Source organism: Sceloporus undulatus, chromosome 1 (genome assembly GCF_019175285.1).
Source record: "Sceloporus undulatus isolate JIND9_A2432 ecotype Alabama chromosome 1, SceUnd_v1.1, whole genome shotgun sequence".
In the NCBI taxonomy this organism is placed as follows: domain Eukaryota; kingdom Metazoa; phylum Chordata; class Lepidosauria; order Squamata; family Phrynosomatidae; genus Sceloporus; species Sceloporus undulatus.
Window position 1 is genome coordinate 58972338 of NC_056522.1, and position 16687 is coordinate 58989024.

At 47.5% G+C, this 16687-nt stretch overlaps 1 protein-coding gene across 1 annotated transcript in view; it reads left to right on the forward strand.

Annotated features, from left to right (window-relative positions):
• The window catches only part of HEATR5B (HEAT repeat containing 5B), a 77255-nt gene that overhangs the window by 17063 nt on the left and 43505 nt on the right, over window positions 1–16687 (forward strand). Inside the window, 5 exon segments of the mRNA XM_042451727.1 lie at window positions 9472–9721; window positions 12309–12464; window positions 13845–14095; window positions 15589–15700; window positions 16173–16325. Coding sequence (XP_042307661.1) covers window positions 9472–9721; window positions 12309–12464; window positions 13845–14095; window positions 15589–15700; window positions 16173–16325 — 922 coding nt within the window.

Here is a 16687-nt window from a genome sequence, read left to right on the forward strand (position 1 = left end):
AGGTAATAGATATATTGGATTAAGGTGACCACCAAGCTCCACTTTATTGTCATAAGGGTTATGTTCCTGTTATAAAACACAGGGAACCTCAGTCAGCCTCAGGAGAGGTGGCTCCCCTTGCCTTCCCTTCTTTCATAGGAGAGATGTCTGTTAAAGGGAAGAAACTAAAAAATACAGTTTCTTCCATGAGATGGTTCTCACTAATTCAGGGGGTTAAGAAAAAACTCTTATCAAAACCAAACAGACAGACCCCCCCCCGGGGGGGGGGGGGGAGAAACCCCCCCCCTCCTCCATGAGTGTTTTAAAACAATATAGTCAGTTTTTTCTGCTAAGAGGTTGCTTCAAATCCCATTCAGACATCCTACAGAGCCCTGAGGAGTCTGCCACAAAGACCACAATTGCCTCTTACCTTGTCTAGATAGTTACATTTTAAATAAGAATGCCTGCAGATGGGCTTGCCATTCAACTGCTTCCTGACTTGGATAGGCCTATTGTAACAAGGTCTATCTTGCATATGATGAATTGGGCTCAAGGCCATGAAGGTTCATGCTGCCAATCTCTTTCTTTTAGTGGTCTCAGGAAGCTACACAATTCCTTTGCATATTGTTGGGCATGCTTTGATTGTGATTTCCTGCATGGCAGGGGGTTGGACTTGATGGCCCTTGTGGTCTCATCCAACTCCATGATTCTATGGTTTTATGGTTATAAGGTTAGCTGCTGTGTGGGTGAGTGTCTTATCCCTGACTGGGTTTCATGCCAAGGTCTGGCCCAAACAACACCATTGTCCACTGCCTTCTGAGGCTGGGAAAATGGACTTCCCAGTGCCTATGCCTTGTTTTTCTGCTACCACAGCTTGTAATATATATATATATATATATATATATATATATTCCAAAAAACAAACAAACTGTGATTTTACTATTTTATACAGGAGACTCCGTTTTACTATGCCATTATATTTTCTGTGACTTCAACTTCCATGGATCTGGTGTCCATGCAAAGTCCTGAATCCAACTCCAGTACATATCGAGGGCCCACTATACTATTTAAAATTTAGGTTTGTGTTCCTTTGACAGAATCTTTTTGTGGAGAAGATTCTCTCCTTGAAACTAGATACCAGAGGGCTATCCTTGCCAGGCCCTCTGTTCCCATTTCGTGACTCCTTAATCAGCAGTTCATTCAGCCGGGAGACCCCTCAGCCTTCATACAGGTTGATGATAGTCTGCTACATGGAGTTGGGGTGATTTTTGAAGCTTCTAGACAAGTTCATCCTCAGATGAAATCAGACTTAGTTCTGACCACATGCCCTGTTAACACAGAGTGCATCTATGCTTCTGCATGGACTCACCAATGTCTGTGAGACAAAGGTTAATCCAGTGTCTTCTTTGCCTAACCAGGGGATTAGTCTTATTTTACACAGGTTCACAGATGTTCCAGTAAAGAACTGCACATTGTTTTAAATTTTAATTGGAGGTCAGACATTAACATTCCTCTTTCAGAGTGCTAAGTCTTAATTGCTACAAGTGAAATCACCTTAATATCACCTTCATTGCTATAACCAGTTGACAAGGTGATCAGAGATAGGCTGGAAGCTGCCATAGGTCCAGATTAGATCAGGTTCTATTCTGATTGATCTCATAATCCACCGCTTGGACAAGTTCTCATCAACTGCTTCAGGTTTTCAGTGGCTGACCTGCTATAGTCCATCCAAGATGACATTAAGAAGGGACTTGACCCAACATGGTTATAAGGCAGGTGTCTGCCATCACGTCGGTTCTGCTCCATACGAGAGCAACTAGAATGGCGGCCATCCTCACATTAATAGGCTATTGAGGGGAGTTTCCAACAGGGCCAGCCCACCAGACATCGTTTTCCAGCTTGGGGTGTGAACACGGTCTTAAAGGCGCTGACGGTTGGGCCGAGCAAGTCCCTTCGGGAGGCCTTCCTCAAACACCTCTCCCTCAAGGTCATCTTCCTCACAGCCATTACCTCCGCCAGACGGGTGTCAGAGCTGGGGCCCTGTCGGTACGTAATGACTTGTATATTTTAGGCCGGTCTCAGTGTGCCTTCGCCCAGATCCTACCTTCGTGCCTAGGGTCAACTCAGCCTTTCAGGTGTCACAGGACATTCTCCTGCCTTCATTCTGCCCCAGTCCTAAGAAGGACTTGGAAAAGACCTGGCACACATTGGATGTGCGCAGAGCCCTCAAATCTACATCAAGAGGACTTCAACCTTAAGGTCATCTGAAATGTTGTTCGGTTCCTTTTTTCCAGGCTCTTTGGGATACAAGTTATCTGCCTCAACTCGGTGGATCAGGTCTTATATTCAAGAGAGCTACCGAACTCTTGATCTCTCTCCACCCGAGGGGGTGATGGTGCACTCAACCAGGAGTGCATCTGCCTCTGCGGCCCTGGCCACTAGCGCCTCCCTGTCAGACATTGCAGGGCGGCCACATGGAAGTCGCCTTCGACCTTCATAAGACATTGCAAACTGGACGTGTCTCAGTCCACTGTGGCGTCATTTGGAAGGAGGGTCCTCCAACAGATTGTGTCGGGGCCCACAGTCTCCTAGCAGCACCTCCCTCCCAGTTCGAGAGGGCTTTTGTAAATCCCAGATTACAGGAAGACAGGACCCTCTCTGCTGGGAAAAGGAACGTTGGGTACTTACCGTGACACGTTCATTTCCTGCAGAGAAGGGTCCTGGCATCCTGCCCACCCGGGTGCTGCCTGCGGCCTCCGACCCTGCCTACCTGTTGGTGGACCTGCTTTGTTCTTCTTCTTGTTGCTGGATTGGTTTTCTGAGTTCTTGTTTGTTCTTGGACTAGTTTTTTCTAAGGTGTTCTAGTTAACCCTTAGCTGATGTTACTAAAGTTCAGTTCCTTGATTTACCTTGCTACTCACTTGGCTTGTTATTGACTGAGGCTCAGGGGGGCTAGCTCCTCCCTATATAGGGGCCGGTCTTTTGTTTATAGTCCCTGCCTACAAGAGCAGATAGGAGGAGCTAAACCCAGATTACAGGATGCCAGGACCCTTCTCTGCAAGAAATGAACGTGTCACGGTAAGTACCCAACGTTCCTTTTTTCAGTATCCTTCATGAAAATACATGTGTGGCACTTTAAGAAAAACCTCACTGCACAGTCCCAATTTACCTTTTCATAATTATGGGATATTCACCATCTTCTTGAAGTCTGTTTTCCCAGCAGAGAAGGAGCCGAGCCTCCTTGATATTGGGTAACTCTGCCTCTTGGCACCTGGTAGGCAGGGAGATAAGAAACAAAGGCCAGGGGCCGCCCCCCGCCTCCATGGGCGAAGTGACCCCTTGTATCCCCAGTCTTCTTCCTGCCTCGCTCCTGCTAGGACGCATCTTCTTCAGCTTACCCTTCGATTTTGGCTCCTCGGCTCTCCTGGCTCACCTGACTCTTCCTCCCTACCTTTCTTTTCTACCTTAAAAAAAAAAATTTCCTATCCTCCCTTCTCCTTTCCCTCCTTTTTTTTCTCCAACCCTTCTTCAGGGATGGATCTAGTTAGGGAAGACAGCCCTCAGGGAGAGCCGGCTTCCACCCTACCCGGGCCAGCCCCGGCTTTGCCGGCTGCGGGCCCTGGGTCTTCGCCCTCGGAGGGACCGGTGGAAGGGCGGCAGCAGCCGGCAGAGGGGACCCCCCTCCCTTCGGCTGCAGAGGCCGCAGCCTCCCAAACGACCCGGCTAGGGTCCGTGCAGGGAGAGCCCATCCCCGTCGACTCGGAGGACCCGGAGGACAGCGTGAGTAACCCCCCATCCCCTGGGACGGTGCGGTGGCTCAGGTCCTTTATCCGCCGGGAGGTCCCCTCCTTAACCAAGGCCCACCGGACGGAGACCGACCCCACAGGGTTGCGCCCCTTCGGACCCGGCGCTCCGGGCTGGGGTGGGGGATTTTTCCCGGGGGGAGGGCCCCTCTGGATGTGGCCGGGCTCCTTTCCCCCTTTTGGCCCCCCATCGGGCGGCGGTTTTCCCTTCCTCCCCGGCGACCCCCGCTCCGCTGAGCCGTCCCCTGGGGTCTGCCATCTTGGAGAGGTCCACCTGCAGGGCCGCATGGCCCAGCATGGGGGCCGCCATCTTGGGGCGGACCCGGAAGTCCACCAGGAAGCCCGCGGTCTGTCCCACGGGGGCCGCCATCTTGGGACAGACCCGGAAGTCCGCCAGGAGGACCACGTGGTCCTCCCTGGGGGCCGCCATCTTGGGGCAGACCCGGAAGTCCGCCGGCGCGACCATGGGGGCCGCCATATTGTAGGCGACCCGGAAGTCCGCCAGACCAGCCGCGTGGCCCACCATGGGGGCCGCCATGTTGGGGCGAACCCGGGAGCCCGCCAGCTGGGCCGACCAGACTCAGTCGGCTCCCAGCCACTCCAACAAGGGGGCGATAGGCCCCCTGCCCACCGAGACCCCTCCCAGTCCGCCAGTGAGCCACAGGACAACAATAGGAGAGCTTCCTCCCTCGGCCCCGACAGGAGGGCCAGGACTTCCAGTGAGGGTTCCGGGGGCCGCTGGGATCCGGCCTCGTCCGGTTCTAGACCAGATGAGGCCAGCGACTCCGGCTCGGGTTCTGAATCAGAGCAGTCTTACCGCCCCCCTGCCAAGAGGGCCAGACATGCTAGAGCCACCTCTAAGCCCTTACGCCCTCGCTCCTCCCATTCCTCCGAGGAGGAGTCCTCAGGGATTCCCCTCGATTTTTCTAACTCTGAATCTGAAGAGGGCGAGCTGTCCCTGGATGAAGGCGACAGCACCAAGGACACTACCTTGTCCTCAAGGTTGTTGAGGCCAGAGGATTATGCCCCACTCATCAAAAAGACCACTAAAACGTTGGGCATCAGCCTGCCTTCTAGTCAGCCACCCCCACTCGAGTCAGATCTGCCCAGGGTTAGTGAGGACCTGTTTCCAGTCACAGCGCCCTCGGTCCAAGAGATCCCTTGTCCCTCTAATATCATGCAAATTATTAAGGACGAATGGAATAGCCCCGCAGCTAACAGGCCCTCCCACAGTGTTATCAGAAAACACTATATTCTTCAGCCTACGGTCATGGACAGGCTCAAGATTCCCACAGTTGATGCGCCGGTGTCCGCCCTTGTCTCTTCGGCTGTCTTCAGCAGAGATAGCGAAGATACCCTCAGAAACCAAGAGGATAGAAGGGCTGAGGGCGCCCTCAAAAGGGCCCACGAGGCCATGTCTATAGCTATTAGGGCCGATACCACTGTCTCCATGGTCATGCGTGCCAATCTCCAATGGTCACGGGACCTCCTTGATCTCCTCCCCGATGCAGATACCAGGGTTAGACAGACAATCAATAAGATCATTAAGGCATCAGCCTTTGCAGCAGATGGCACTCTCGATGCCATTCAACAGACCGCTATAGCTCAGGCGGCGACCGTGGCGGTCAGACGCCAACTCTGGCTTAAAAATTGGAACGTGGACACCAAGTCCAAACAAAACTTAGCCTTTACTCCTTTCCTGGGCTCTAAGCTTTTTGGGGAATCTCTAGAACCTGTGTTGATCGAAGGAAAGGACAAGAAAAAGGCATTGCCTTCGGCCAAAAAGAAAGAGGATAGGAGACAGTTCAGGAATCGCTCTGCCTATCATTCCTCTAGGCCCTTTTATCCTGCTAGCTCCAACTCTAACTCCTTTCGAGCCAGGGAGTCCAGGTCCTCCAAGCCTCGGTGGGGAGACTCCAAGTTCCCCAAACACAACAAACCTTCCTTCCCCACCAAAGAGGGAGGAGGTTCAAAGCCTACTCGAAAAAACCTCCAACAATGACGGGGACCCTCCAGTAGGGGGCAGGCTACAGGGGTTCGCACACATTTGGCAGACGTCCACGTCAGACAAGTGGGTCCTCGACACGATTCGTCACGGATACAAACTACAATTCTACAGAAGACCTCACGACATTCGTTCCGTCGCCAAGATCAAACGACCCCTCGCGACATCGCCTCCTACTGGAAGAAATCGACCGTCTTCTCTCCATTCGGGCCATCGAACCCATGCCAGACAACCAAAAAAGACAGGGATGCTACTCTACTCTATTCTTAGTCCCCAAGAAAAACGGGTCGTGGAGAGCCATTCTGAACCTAAGAGGCCTGAACTTCTTTATTCGCAAAAAGAAATTCAGGATGGAAACACTGAAGACCATCTTGGACAGCCTTCATCGCGGAGACTTTCTGACTTCGCTAGATCTTCAGGATGCTTACTTACACATTCCTATTCACCCTTCTTCACGCCGCTTCCTCCGGTTCAAATATGGCAACAAACACTTCCAGTACAGGGCATTACCGTTTGGCCTTTCTTCGGCTCCCAGGGTGTTTACCAAGGTTTTGGTGGCCCTGGTCGCCCATTGGAGGTCTCATTGCATTCATGTCCATCCTTACCTGGACGACCTCCTGATCAGGTCTCCTTCCATCCAACAGGCGAGACTCGACACCGCCAGAGTCCTCAGCTCACTCCAGCATCACGGCTTTCTGATCAACCTTCAAAAAAGCTCTCTCCAGCCCAGCCAGACGATCATGCATCTCGGAGCCATGATAAACACCCAAGCGGGGTTGGTCGGGCTCCCTCCGGACCGAATCATCTCCATACAGTCGTCAATTCAGAAGGTCTTGTGCTCTCCGAAGGTCAGCCTCCAACACCTCGCCCGCCTCCAGGGTCTGATGATTGCCACCATCGAGTGTCTCCCCTGGGCGAGGTTCCACTCCAGGCCCCTCCAGTGGCTACTTCTTCCACACCAGCGAGCCATCGCTCTCAAAAAGTCCAAGTCGATTCTGGTCCCAACCGCCATACGTCAATCCCTCCGGTGGTGGACCTCACCGGCGATACAGAAGAGCCGGCTCATTTGGCAGCCCGACAAGGTCCAGATCACAACGGATGCCAGTCTCAGGGGCTGGGGTGCATTTTGCGGAACCCAGCTAGCCCAGGGTCAGTGGAATCCTCAGGAATCAAGCCACAGCATCAACTGGTTGGAGCTGCGAGCGATCCGGCTGGATCTGCTGGCTTTCAAACAAATGATCCTCCACAAGCCAGTCTTGATCAGGACAGACAACATCACAGCCAAGGCCCATGTCAACCGACAGGGGGGGACGAGATCTCGATCCCTGATGGACGAAGCTCAGGCCCTACTGTCCTGGGCAGAGGACAACGTGCTCTCCCTAGAAGCCGAACATCTCCAGGGACAACTAAACTCAAAAGCAGATTGGTTAAGCCGAACCGACATAGACCAAGGAGAATGGAGCTTACACCCAGAGGTGTTCCAGATGATCGAGCTAGAGTTCGGCCTCCCGACGTTGGACCTCTTCGCCTCCCCGGTCAACGCCAAGATTCCGAGATTCTTTTCGAGGTTCCAGACACAGGGTGCGGAGGACTTCGACGCCCTCAATTGCCGCTGGCCGACCGGTCTACTCTACGCATTCCCGCCGACCTCACTGCTGACGCGCTTTCTGGCCAGGGTGCGGAAAGCCAGGGCGGAGGTCATCCTGGTGGCTCCAGCATGGCCCCGACGTCCTTGGTACTCGGAGATCCTCAGTCTGGCTACAGCAAGTTTTCCTCTGCCTCCCAGGCCGGACCTGCTGTCCCAGGGTCACGTTCACCACCCGGATCCTTCCTGGCTTCAGCTTCACGCCTGGAGATTGAGCGGTTCACGCTAACAGGCTATGGCTATTCGCCGGAGGTGATTGAATCCATTCTGGCTTCCAGGCGCCCATCGACCATCAAGATTTACGAGTACACCTTTAAGGCTTTCAAGCGATGGTGCAAGCGAAAGAAAAAAGATTTCTTTTGGATAACGGTCCCTACTCTTCTCCAGTTTCTCCAAGATGGGGTTGACCAGGGCCTCCGACCTAACATGGTTAAAAGACAGATCTCAGCGGTCACGTCCATCCTTCCCCACGAGGAGGCAGCCCTTATTTCCCAACACCCGCACGTTCGTAGGCTTCTCAAGGGAGTGTCCAACAGATCTCCTCCGACTATTCATCGCTTCCCGTCCTGGGACCTACACAAGGTCCTAAAGGCATTGACAATTGGTCCCTTTGAGCCGTTGAGAGAGGCTTCTCTCAAGTTCCTCACTTTCAAGACATTGTTCCTCACGGCCATAACCTCGGCGCGCCGCGTCTCGGAGTTAGGGGCTCTGTCCGTCAGAAAGGAACTGTGCATTTTTAGACCAGACTCAGTCATACTACGGCCAGACCCGACTTTCATTCCCAAGGTTAACTCGGTCTTCCACTCATCCCAGGACATCATTCTTCCCTCCTTCTGCCCTCGACCGTCTGAAGAATTAGAAAAGGTTTGGCACACCCTGGATGTGCGTAGGGCAATCAGAATATACCTAAAAAGGACTGCGAGTTTCAGAAAGTCAGAAACTTTGTTTGTCTCTTTCCACCCAAGGTCCCAGGGTAAAAAGGTGTCCCTTTCGACTCTGTCAAGGTGGATCAGAGAGTGCATCAGCGCCTGCTACAAAGCCCTAGATCTGGTGCCGCCACAGGGCATCACCGCCCACTCCACCAGAAGCGCGGCCACATCAGCTGCTCTAACTACAAATGCCCCCCTGGCCGAGATCTGCAGAGCGGCCACGTGGAAGACCCCTTCCACATTCATAAGACACTACAAGCTTGACCTTTTCCAGTCAGCCGAAGCAGCCTTTGGCCGCAGGGTGCTCCAACAGATTGTCCCTGATTCGTCCGCGGGATCAGCAGACCCTCCCTAATTGGAGTTGGCTTTTCTAAATCCCAATATCAAGGAGGCTCGGCTCCTTCTCTGCTGGGAAATGGAACGTGGGTTCTTACCTGATTACGTCCTTTTCCAGCAGAGAAGGTCCGAGCATCCTTTCCCGCCCTTGCTCTGCTGATGTTCGCGGACGTTACCATCGGGCCTTCATATTTCTCCCAGTTTAGAGGTCAAGAGTGCGATCTTGATGAGTTAGGGGGTCCCTACTTGACTGTTCTTCCTACTGTGCTGGTCATTGACTGGGGATACAAGGGGTCACTCCGCCCATGGAGGCGGGGGGCGGCCCCTGGCCTTTGTTTCTTATCTCCCTGCCTACCAGGTGCCAAGAGGCGGAGTTACCCAATATCAAGGATGCTCGGACCTTCTCTGCTGGAAAAGGACGTAATCAGGTAAGAACCCACGTTCCATTTTTTTACTCCCCAAGTCATTATTAGAGACAGTTCAGTTGTCAGGATAGGCTTTTTAAAAGGCTTCACTGGACTGTACAAGTGCAGAGATATCTGGAAATTACCTTGTACAGATATCACTTTGGCTTCTGGTCACATTGAATGCACATCCCATTGTATATGTTTGGAATATGTAATAGTTAAAAGTATGAAATCATCCTTAAATTAAGATGGTCTGTCTTAGAAATGTCATACAGTTTATATCATTTAAACCATCTCTTTATGGTTCCCCTTTGTTCTTTTATCCCATTTTAGAAATGGTGGTAATTTGTGGATTTTGAATTTGCAGGCCTATGTTGTCTTTGTCACGACACTAGGAGGTCAGTGGCTGGAGCGAAATTTTGCTACATTCTTGTCTCATGTACTGGATCTGGTTTCTCACCCTCGTGCAACTCAGACTCATGTAGAAGCTGTGTACTCTCGAAGATGTGTCTCTTTTATCCTCAGAGCAACTGTAGGCAGTTTATTGGGAGAGAAAGCACAAATTGCTGCAGCCAAAGATATTTGCCAGGCTATTGGTAAACAGATGAAAGCAGTAGGTAAGAATCAGAACTTAAGTGAATAATGATGCATTTATTATCAAATACAATCGTTTTTGCTACAGTTCCAGTAATGCAGTGATTATGTTTCTGTATTTTTTGTATGTCAGTACATTATTTGACAGCAGTAAACATGTATGAATACAAATCTGCTGCTTAACAGTTGGTAGTGTGTGCCCACAACATGGTGTAAAGTAAAATGGAACTGTACAGCATTTCAACAGCCCAATCCTTTCTCGAGGACTTTGTTAAGTAGGGACAGGAACTCTAAGAGCCAGAACAGACCAGCTCTAAAAGCCACCATCTGGGCAGCTTGGGAGTGCGGCATTTATACGCAGCCCACTCCCATGCCGCCCTGAAGTCAGGTGCCTAGAAGTCAGGTGGCAGCCCAGACATGGGCATCTTCAAGATGTTGCAGCAACACAGCATTCACATGCTGCACACTGTCGCAGCATCTGCTCCTTTTTTGGCCAGGGAAAAGGTGGATTAGGTCTGCAGCATGTGTTCACCGTGGCCCCAATCTGTCTTAGGAAAGGGCTTCAAGCCGCTCCTTCCACCTGTCTATTTCACCCCTAAGTTCTCCAGATGTTGTTGTATTACAACTCTTAGGCCTGTTACAGACAGCCAAAATAAAGCTGCTTCAAGTCACAGTGGAGGTATGGTGTTTCAATGATGCATGCATCCTAAGAGTCCAGAAGTTGCACCAAAGCCATGCTCCAGCCCTAAGGACTGGAGCATAGCTTTGGTATGGCTTCTGGACTCTTAGGACGCATGGATCATTGAAACACCATACCTCCACTGTGACTCGAAGCAGCTTTATTTTGGCTGTCTGTAACAGGCCATTGTATTGCTTATCATTTGCTATGCAAGCAGGCTTATGAAAGGAGCATGGAAAGCTGCCTTATAGTGAATCCCTTGGTCCATTTAGCCTAGTTTTGTCAGCTCCAACTGGCAATGGTTTTCAGTATTTCAGGCAGGATTCTTAACTAGTTTTGCTTTAAGATTCCTGGTATTCTCCTGGTATTGATGGTCTTCTATCTAAATATTAACATGGCCCAACCCTGCATAGATTGTGAAATCAGAAGAGATTGGATGTGATTAGGATGATATGGTGCTACATATCTGCACAATTCCTACCACTTCTGTAAAGATTCCTCTTAATAAGAGGAAATGAGACATTTGTTTGCCTCTGTTCTTGTAGTCCTTTCACTTCTGTTCTTGGGTTGATCAAAGGCTATGTATGAATTTGTATTCTGAAAACTTCATTGGATATAAAATCCCTGTTCCCACCTTTGTGACATGTTTGGTTGGTAATCAGCATGACTGAGATGCTAAGGTTGATATAGGAAAGAAAGACATTCCATAAAATACAAATAAGAATTGGAATACTCTTCTGTAAAGCCAATACATTTTCTGGTTAAGCATCGATAGTGAACATTGTTATTTTTAGCAAGTTTTGTGTTTAACTGAAGTTCAGCATTGTTAACTCCCTTGTAATGTTATAATTATGGTCCAGGACACAAGAATATGATGCTTTGGTTCCCTATTTCTCATTTTTGGTTTTTATTTTTTATTTTCTACTGTCTAGCTTGTATTGCTTGAAAACAATAAGAAACAACAGGTAAATCTTTCTGGTGAAAAAATATGGTATATTTCATAGTGGGGATTTTTTTCAATTTCTTGAGAAATTATCCAAAAATTGTAGTTCTGTTATGATTTTTCAACATTTGTGATGCGAAAAAAGCCTTTAAATATGGATTACTGGTAAGATATATGGGAGTGTATATAACACATCTCTGTTCTGTAAAAGATTCCATTGTGCTTGTTTGGCTCACAGTACTGAATTCTATGGCATCTTAAAGATGTGGACATATAGGCAGGTTACAGACCGCCTATTTGGGGCGGGCTGTACCCGCCCCTTTCCCTGGTGTATCGGGGCCTCAGTGGCCAGAATGGCAGCCGCTGAGGCCCCGATCCCCCGCTTTTCAGGCTGCAGGGAAGCGACAAAACGCCGCTTCCCCGCAGCCTGAAAAGGGGTGTCCCTGGGGCTTCAAGCCCCAAGGACACCCCGCGGCGGCGGGAAGGGGGAGAATTCTCCCTTGCTTCGCTGGGCGCAGCCATCTGAAGGCTGCGCCCAGTGAAGCAAAGTGGCGCCTCAAACCAGGAAGGAGCTCCGAAACGGAGCTCCTCTCTGGTTTGCGCAAAGGGTGCCCTAGACGCCCTGGCGCGGAGCGAGGACGTCACGTCCGCGCCGCCCCATGTAGAGGCGGCACGGCCGTGACGTCCTCATGACGGCGGTCATCTGGAACGGCCGCCGTCATTTTTTATGCGCAGAGCGCGGATTAGGGTTAGGGAGGTGCGGAAGCACCGCACCTTCCTAACCCTAGTATGCGCTCCACGCGTACTTTAATGGCGGTCTATAACCCGCCACAGTTTAACTTCTTAACCACTGTATTACAGCTGTTCCAATTTCTACCATACTTCCTAGTTGTACTCTTCTGACTATACTTCAGATTTAGTTCACTTCTCTCTCTCTCTCTCACTCTCTCTCTCTCTCTCTCTCCTCCCATCTCACTCCTTTTGACAGAAGCTGTTGTAAATGATGCTAATACTGAAAATAAATCAGGAGCAGCTGATGTTTCTGCAAGTCAGCATGTAATGGTTTGCGCCCTTCAGGAGCTTGGGAGTCTCGTTCAGAGCCTGAATGCAACTGCATCACCTCTTATTCAAGAACCTTCTATAGGTTAGTCATTACATCTACTAACCTGTACACACTTAACTTGAAGTAAATTCTCACATTCTCAATTCACTATATAAATAGTAAGACTACTTATAACATTATGGAAGAGTGCCAGAATTTTGCAAAGAAATTATCAATATAGTTTTGTTGGTTTTATCTATTGAATTTATTTGTGTATCACTTTTTTCTGTTGAAAGCATTTGTATCTCATCTTTCCAAAAAATATCAAAAATTTCCCAATAAAGATAGTTTATCAAGAAAAAGATATTTGAAGGCAGATATAACCCTAAGTCCAAAGTGATGCTCGGAATTTGGAGCCCCTTTCTCCCCACTGAAGCTCTTTCTGTGCCAAAAACCTTTTCTAGAGAGTTTTCAAGCCCACCAGAACAGGCTGTTAAGGTTTTTGGAGTCTGTGAAGGCCTGCAGGAGGGGAGCGGCCAAATTAGTAAGAATCACTTCCGCACTTGCCTGCTTTGTTGACACACCACCACTATTAGCTTTATCCACTGCTGCAATGTGTCCCCAATCCTTTCCCCCATCAAAGTGGGATTCAAGCCCCTAAGAAAATGATTTCTCATCCCTGTCACACAGAAATGATACAGCCATTCAGACCCTATTATAATTACAGTGGCTAAATGTTGCTCAGTAGGGTAAGATTTTAAATTAGCTTACTTTTGCTGTTATAATTCCATGTTTGATTTCATTTCAAGGAAACCACAGAGGGTGCATTCATTAGTATTCTTCAGATTCCAAATTTAAGTTCATTTTGAATTGCCTTTCTTGTCATTGACCAGTTGCTGCTAAAATCTGATAGCCTCCTTTTTAAGGAAGGAGTTTCCAGTGAGCCAGATAGGGTTTAACTGCTGCTTTATAGGCTTTAATACTTTTTTTGTAATGATGTTTTATTATTCTGACTATATTTTATTTTTAGTGAAGTGCTGTTATTGCATTTGTGTGTGGAGATTCCACAGTCAGATACAGCTTACATGAAAGGAACAAAGCACAGCTCATTCCTATGCATGTCTGGAAAAGGCCTCTATATAATAGCTTCCTGGGCTGCAAAGTAGTTCTATGCCAGTGGTTCCAAATCTTTGATACTACAGATGTTTGGACTTCAACTCCCAAGATTCCTGATTGTTGGCCAAGTTGGCTAGGGCTTCTGGGATCTGAAGTCCAAAACAAATGGAGGACCCGATGTTGGGAACCACTGGTCTATGCGATAGTTTCCTGGCCTTTAAATATCTTTTTACGTTTTACCTCTGACCGTTAATTGAAGATAACAGAGGTAGAAGCCTGTGGGCAGGATGGAAGCCAGTTCTCCTTAGTGTTTAAAAATGTTTTGCTGATCTCTTAACGAACTGCTGTTGTTTGTATTTTTTTCAGGATTGCTTGAGACTGTAACTTCAGTTCTTCTTCATCCCAGTATGGCTGCTCGACTTGCAGCTGCGTGGTGCTTGCGCTGTGTAGCTGTGGCCTTGCCTTTCCAGTTGACTCCTTTCTTAGACCGATGTGCAGAAAGGCTCAACAACCTGAAGACATCACCAGAAGCTGTTAGTGGTTACAGTTTTGCAATGGCTGCTTTATTGGGTGGAGTTCATCAGTGTCCTTTAGGCATTCCTCACGCGAAAGGAAAGGTAAGATTGTGAACAGTTTAGTTTAGAACATTGATTTGTTTCTGTGGGTCTGACGAAGGCAATTATCATAAAATAACATTAGTATTGTGAACATAATAAAGACTGTTTTAAAGAACCTAGAGGCAAGCTTATGAATAAGAATGTAAAGAAGAGGCCTGATCATTCAGACTAGTAATCTGCATACCCACAAGGGCCTGTGAGATGCCTCTTTGAACCCCACAAGCAAGGAGTGAAGGTACTAGCCTTCTCCTGTTGTTGCTCCCAACAATTGTTATTCATTACCATGTTGCGTCTGAAACCTGAGGTCATCATAATCAATAAATGGCATGTGTATCTTCCATGAATTTATTTAATTTCTATTAGTAGGTTCTAGCTGGTAACTATTAGCATATCTTGGAGAAAGTTTGCTTTGGTTGTATTTAATGTACAAAAAAGCCCCATTCACTTTAGGCTTGGGACACAACTTCAGAGGGCCCAGGAATTTTCTTTACCCCTCCACAGGCCTTGGAGGATGCCCATATCTTCCAAGCTTCTGCAATTGTGTTTCATCCCCAGACATCTTGGGGAGGCACAGTTTTCCCTCTAAATGTAATCTCCTTCCCCACAGAACCCTAGAGGAGGTAAGAAAACCCCCTTTTTTAGAAACAGAAACTAGCTAGCTGCCTAACAATGCATAGTTCACAGTGCCATGTAACAAGATGTGATCAATAAGGGAAAACTTCTGCTAGAATCTGCAGTAGATTTAAAGTAGTATAGCAGAGCAGCCCTACATCATAGAATTTCACAGCAAGAAAGCTTGGCATTAAATGCCATGAACCATACATAATACAAAGTTCTAACAGAATTGTATTGTAGCAGAAGTTGGACTTGAGTTAATTTTGTCTTTTAGCCTGAAGGCACAATTGTTCATTATGACTCTAAACTGTACCATCCTCCTAACCCATTTGGTGTAAACTCTTCTACCACCTGATTCTCCCCGTGCTGTGTATTATTGTTGCCATCTCTGCCCTTTGAATTTCTTCTTCCTGCTTTGAGACCAGTTAGCTGAATCTTACATATTCCTCCATTGCTTCTGAGCATGTTTCACTTACTTTCCCACTCTCCCTCCTCTTACTTTCTTTCCTTTAACTTCTTCTCAATTTGCTTTTCTTTTCCCTTTTCTGCTTTCCTCTTTCCCAGGTTTTTCCTTCATCAGCTTCATCCCTCATCTTGTTTTTTGTTTCCCTCTGTTAAATCTTTCCTTATCCATCTACATCTCCTGTTAGGCCTGAGATTGATTGTGAACCAGTCCTCTGGCTGGCTTCCTGACCTTATTATCAAGACAGAGATATAATAAAGGGATGTTTATAATAAGATTAAAATAAATGATTATGGCTATCATATTAATGAAATGTTTTTTTAATTAATTTTGTATCCTATGGAAACCTGGCTCATTAAAAAATTTTTTAAAGATCAGTGCTAAATTATCAAAATATCTGTTTCCTTGCTTTCAGATGGTTGTTAGTATTGCTGAGGATCTCTTACGAACTGCGGCACAGAATAGTAGATTATCCTTACAGCGAACTCAAGCTGGATGGCTTTTGCTTGGTGCTTTAATGACTCTAGGTAAAACTGACTGCCTTTTTCACTGTGTTTTAATGTAGTTATTACATTTTTGATAAGAACATTATCTTCTTGTATAAGGTACAAATATTTTATAATCCAGAAGCAGCATATCAAATGAGTTGACTATACTGACAAAATTATAGAGGTGTTCCCAAACGTGAGTCATCCCAACATAATTATAGTTCCCAAAATTCCCAGTCATTGTGGTTTATGGTCAGGGATTCTGGAAGTTGTAGCCCAGCAGCAGCTGAATTCAGGAAAGATTGGGAACCACTTTAGCAAAGTGTGCAAAATATATTCTTATTTGCTGTGCTTGTTTTCTAATTAAAATGTGCCCAAGTAATCTACAACATTGTTTTTCCAAGTTAAATGTATACATTGTATCGAGGGATTTTACAGTAATTTGGTGGGTTTTGTTTTGTATTTCACTAAGCATTGGTAAGCTGTACTCTTAATTTGTCTCTCTGGCTAGGTCCTTCAGTTGTTCGTTACCATCTTCCCAAGATGTTGTTACTGTGGCGAAATGTGTTTCCCCGTTCTCTAAAGGAGCTAGAAGCAGAGAAAGCTCGTGGAGATTCTTTTACATGGCAAGTAACGCTGGAAGGACGTGCAGGAGCTCTCTGTGGTAAGAGTCTCAAAGAGCTAGCAGACAGTTCCAGTACTAATTCATTCTGTCAGCATTACAGTTAGATAATGCAGTTCAAGTTTCCACTTATTTACAAATCCTGCTGGGGTGATCTTGGAAAAGTCACAGTCTCTCAGCCTGGAGTACCTCACAAAGTAGTTAAGGTAGAATCTGAGGGGCAAGGAGATCTAATAAGATACCCTCAGCTTCTAGGAAATAATCAGTAAACAAAACACTATATGCATCATTTTAAAATTCTTTTCCTGGCTTTTTAATTTGTTAAGTAAATTGCGAGTTGAATTGTATTTTTTGTAGAGAAACACCTAGCATTTGCACCAGTATTTGAATTACATTGCTTCTTT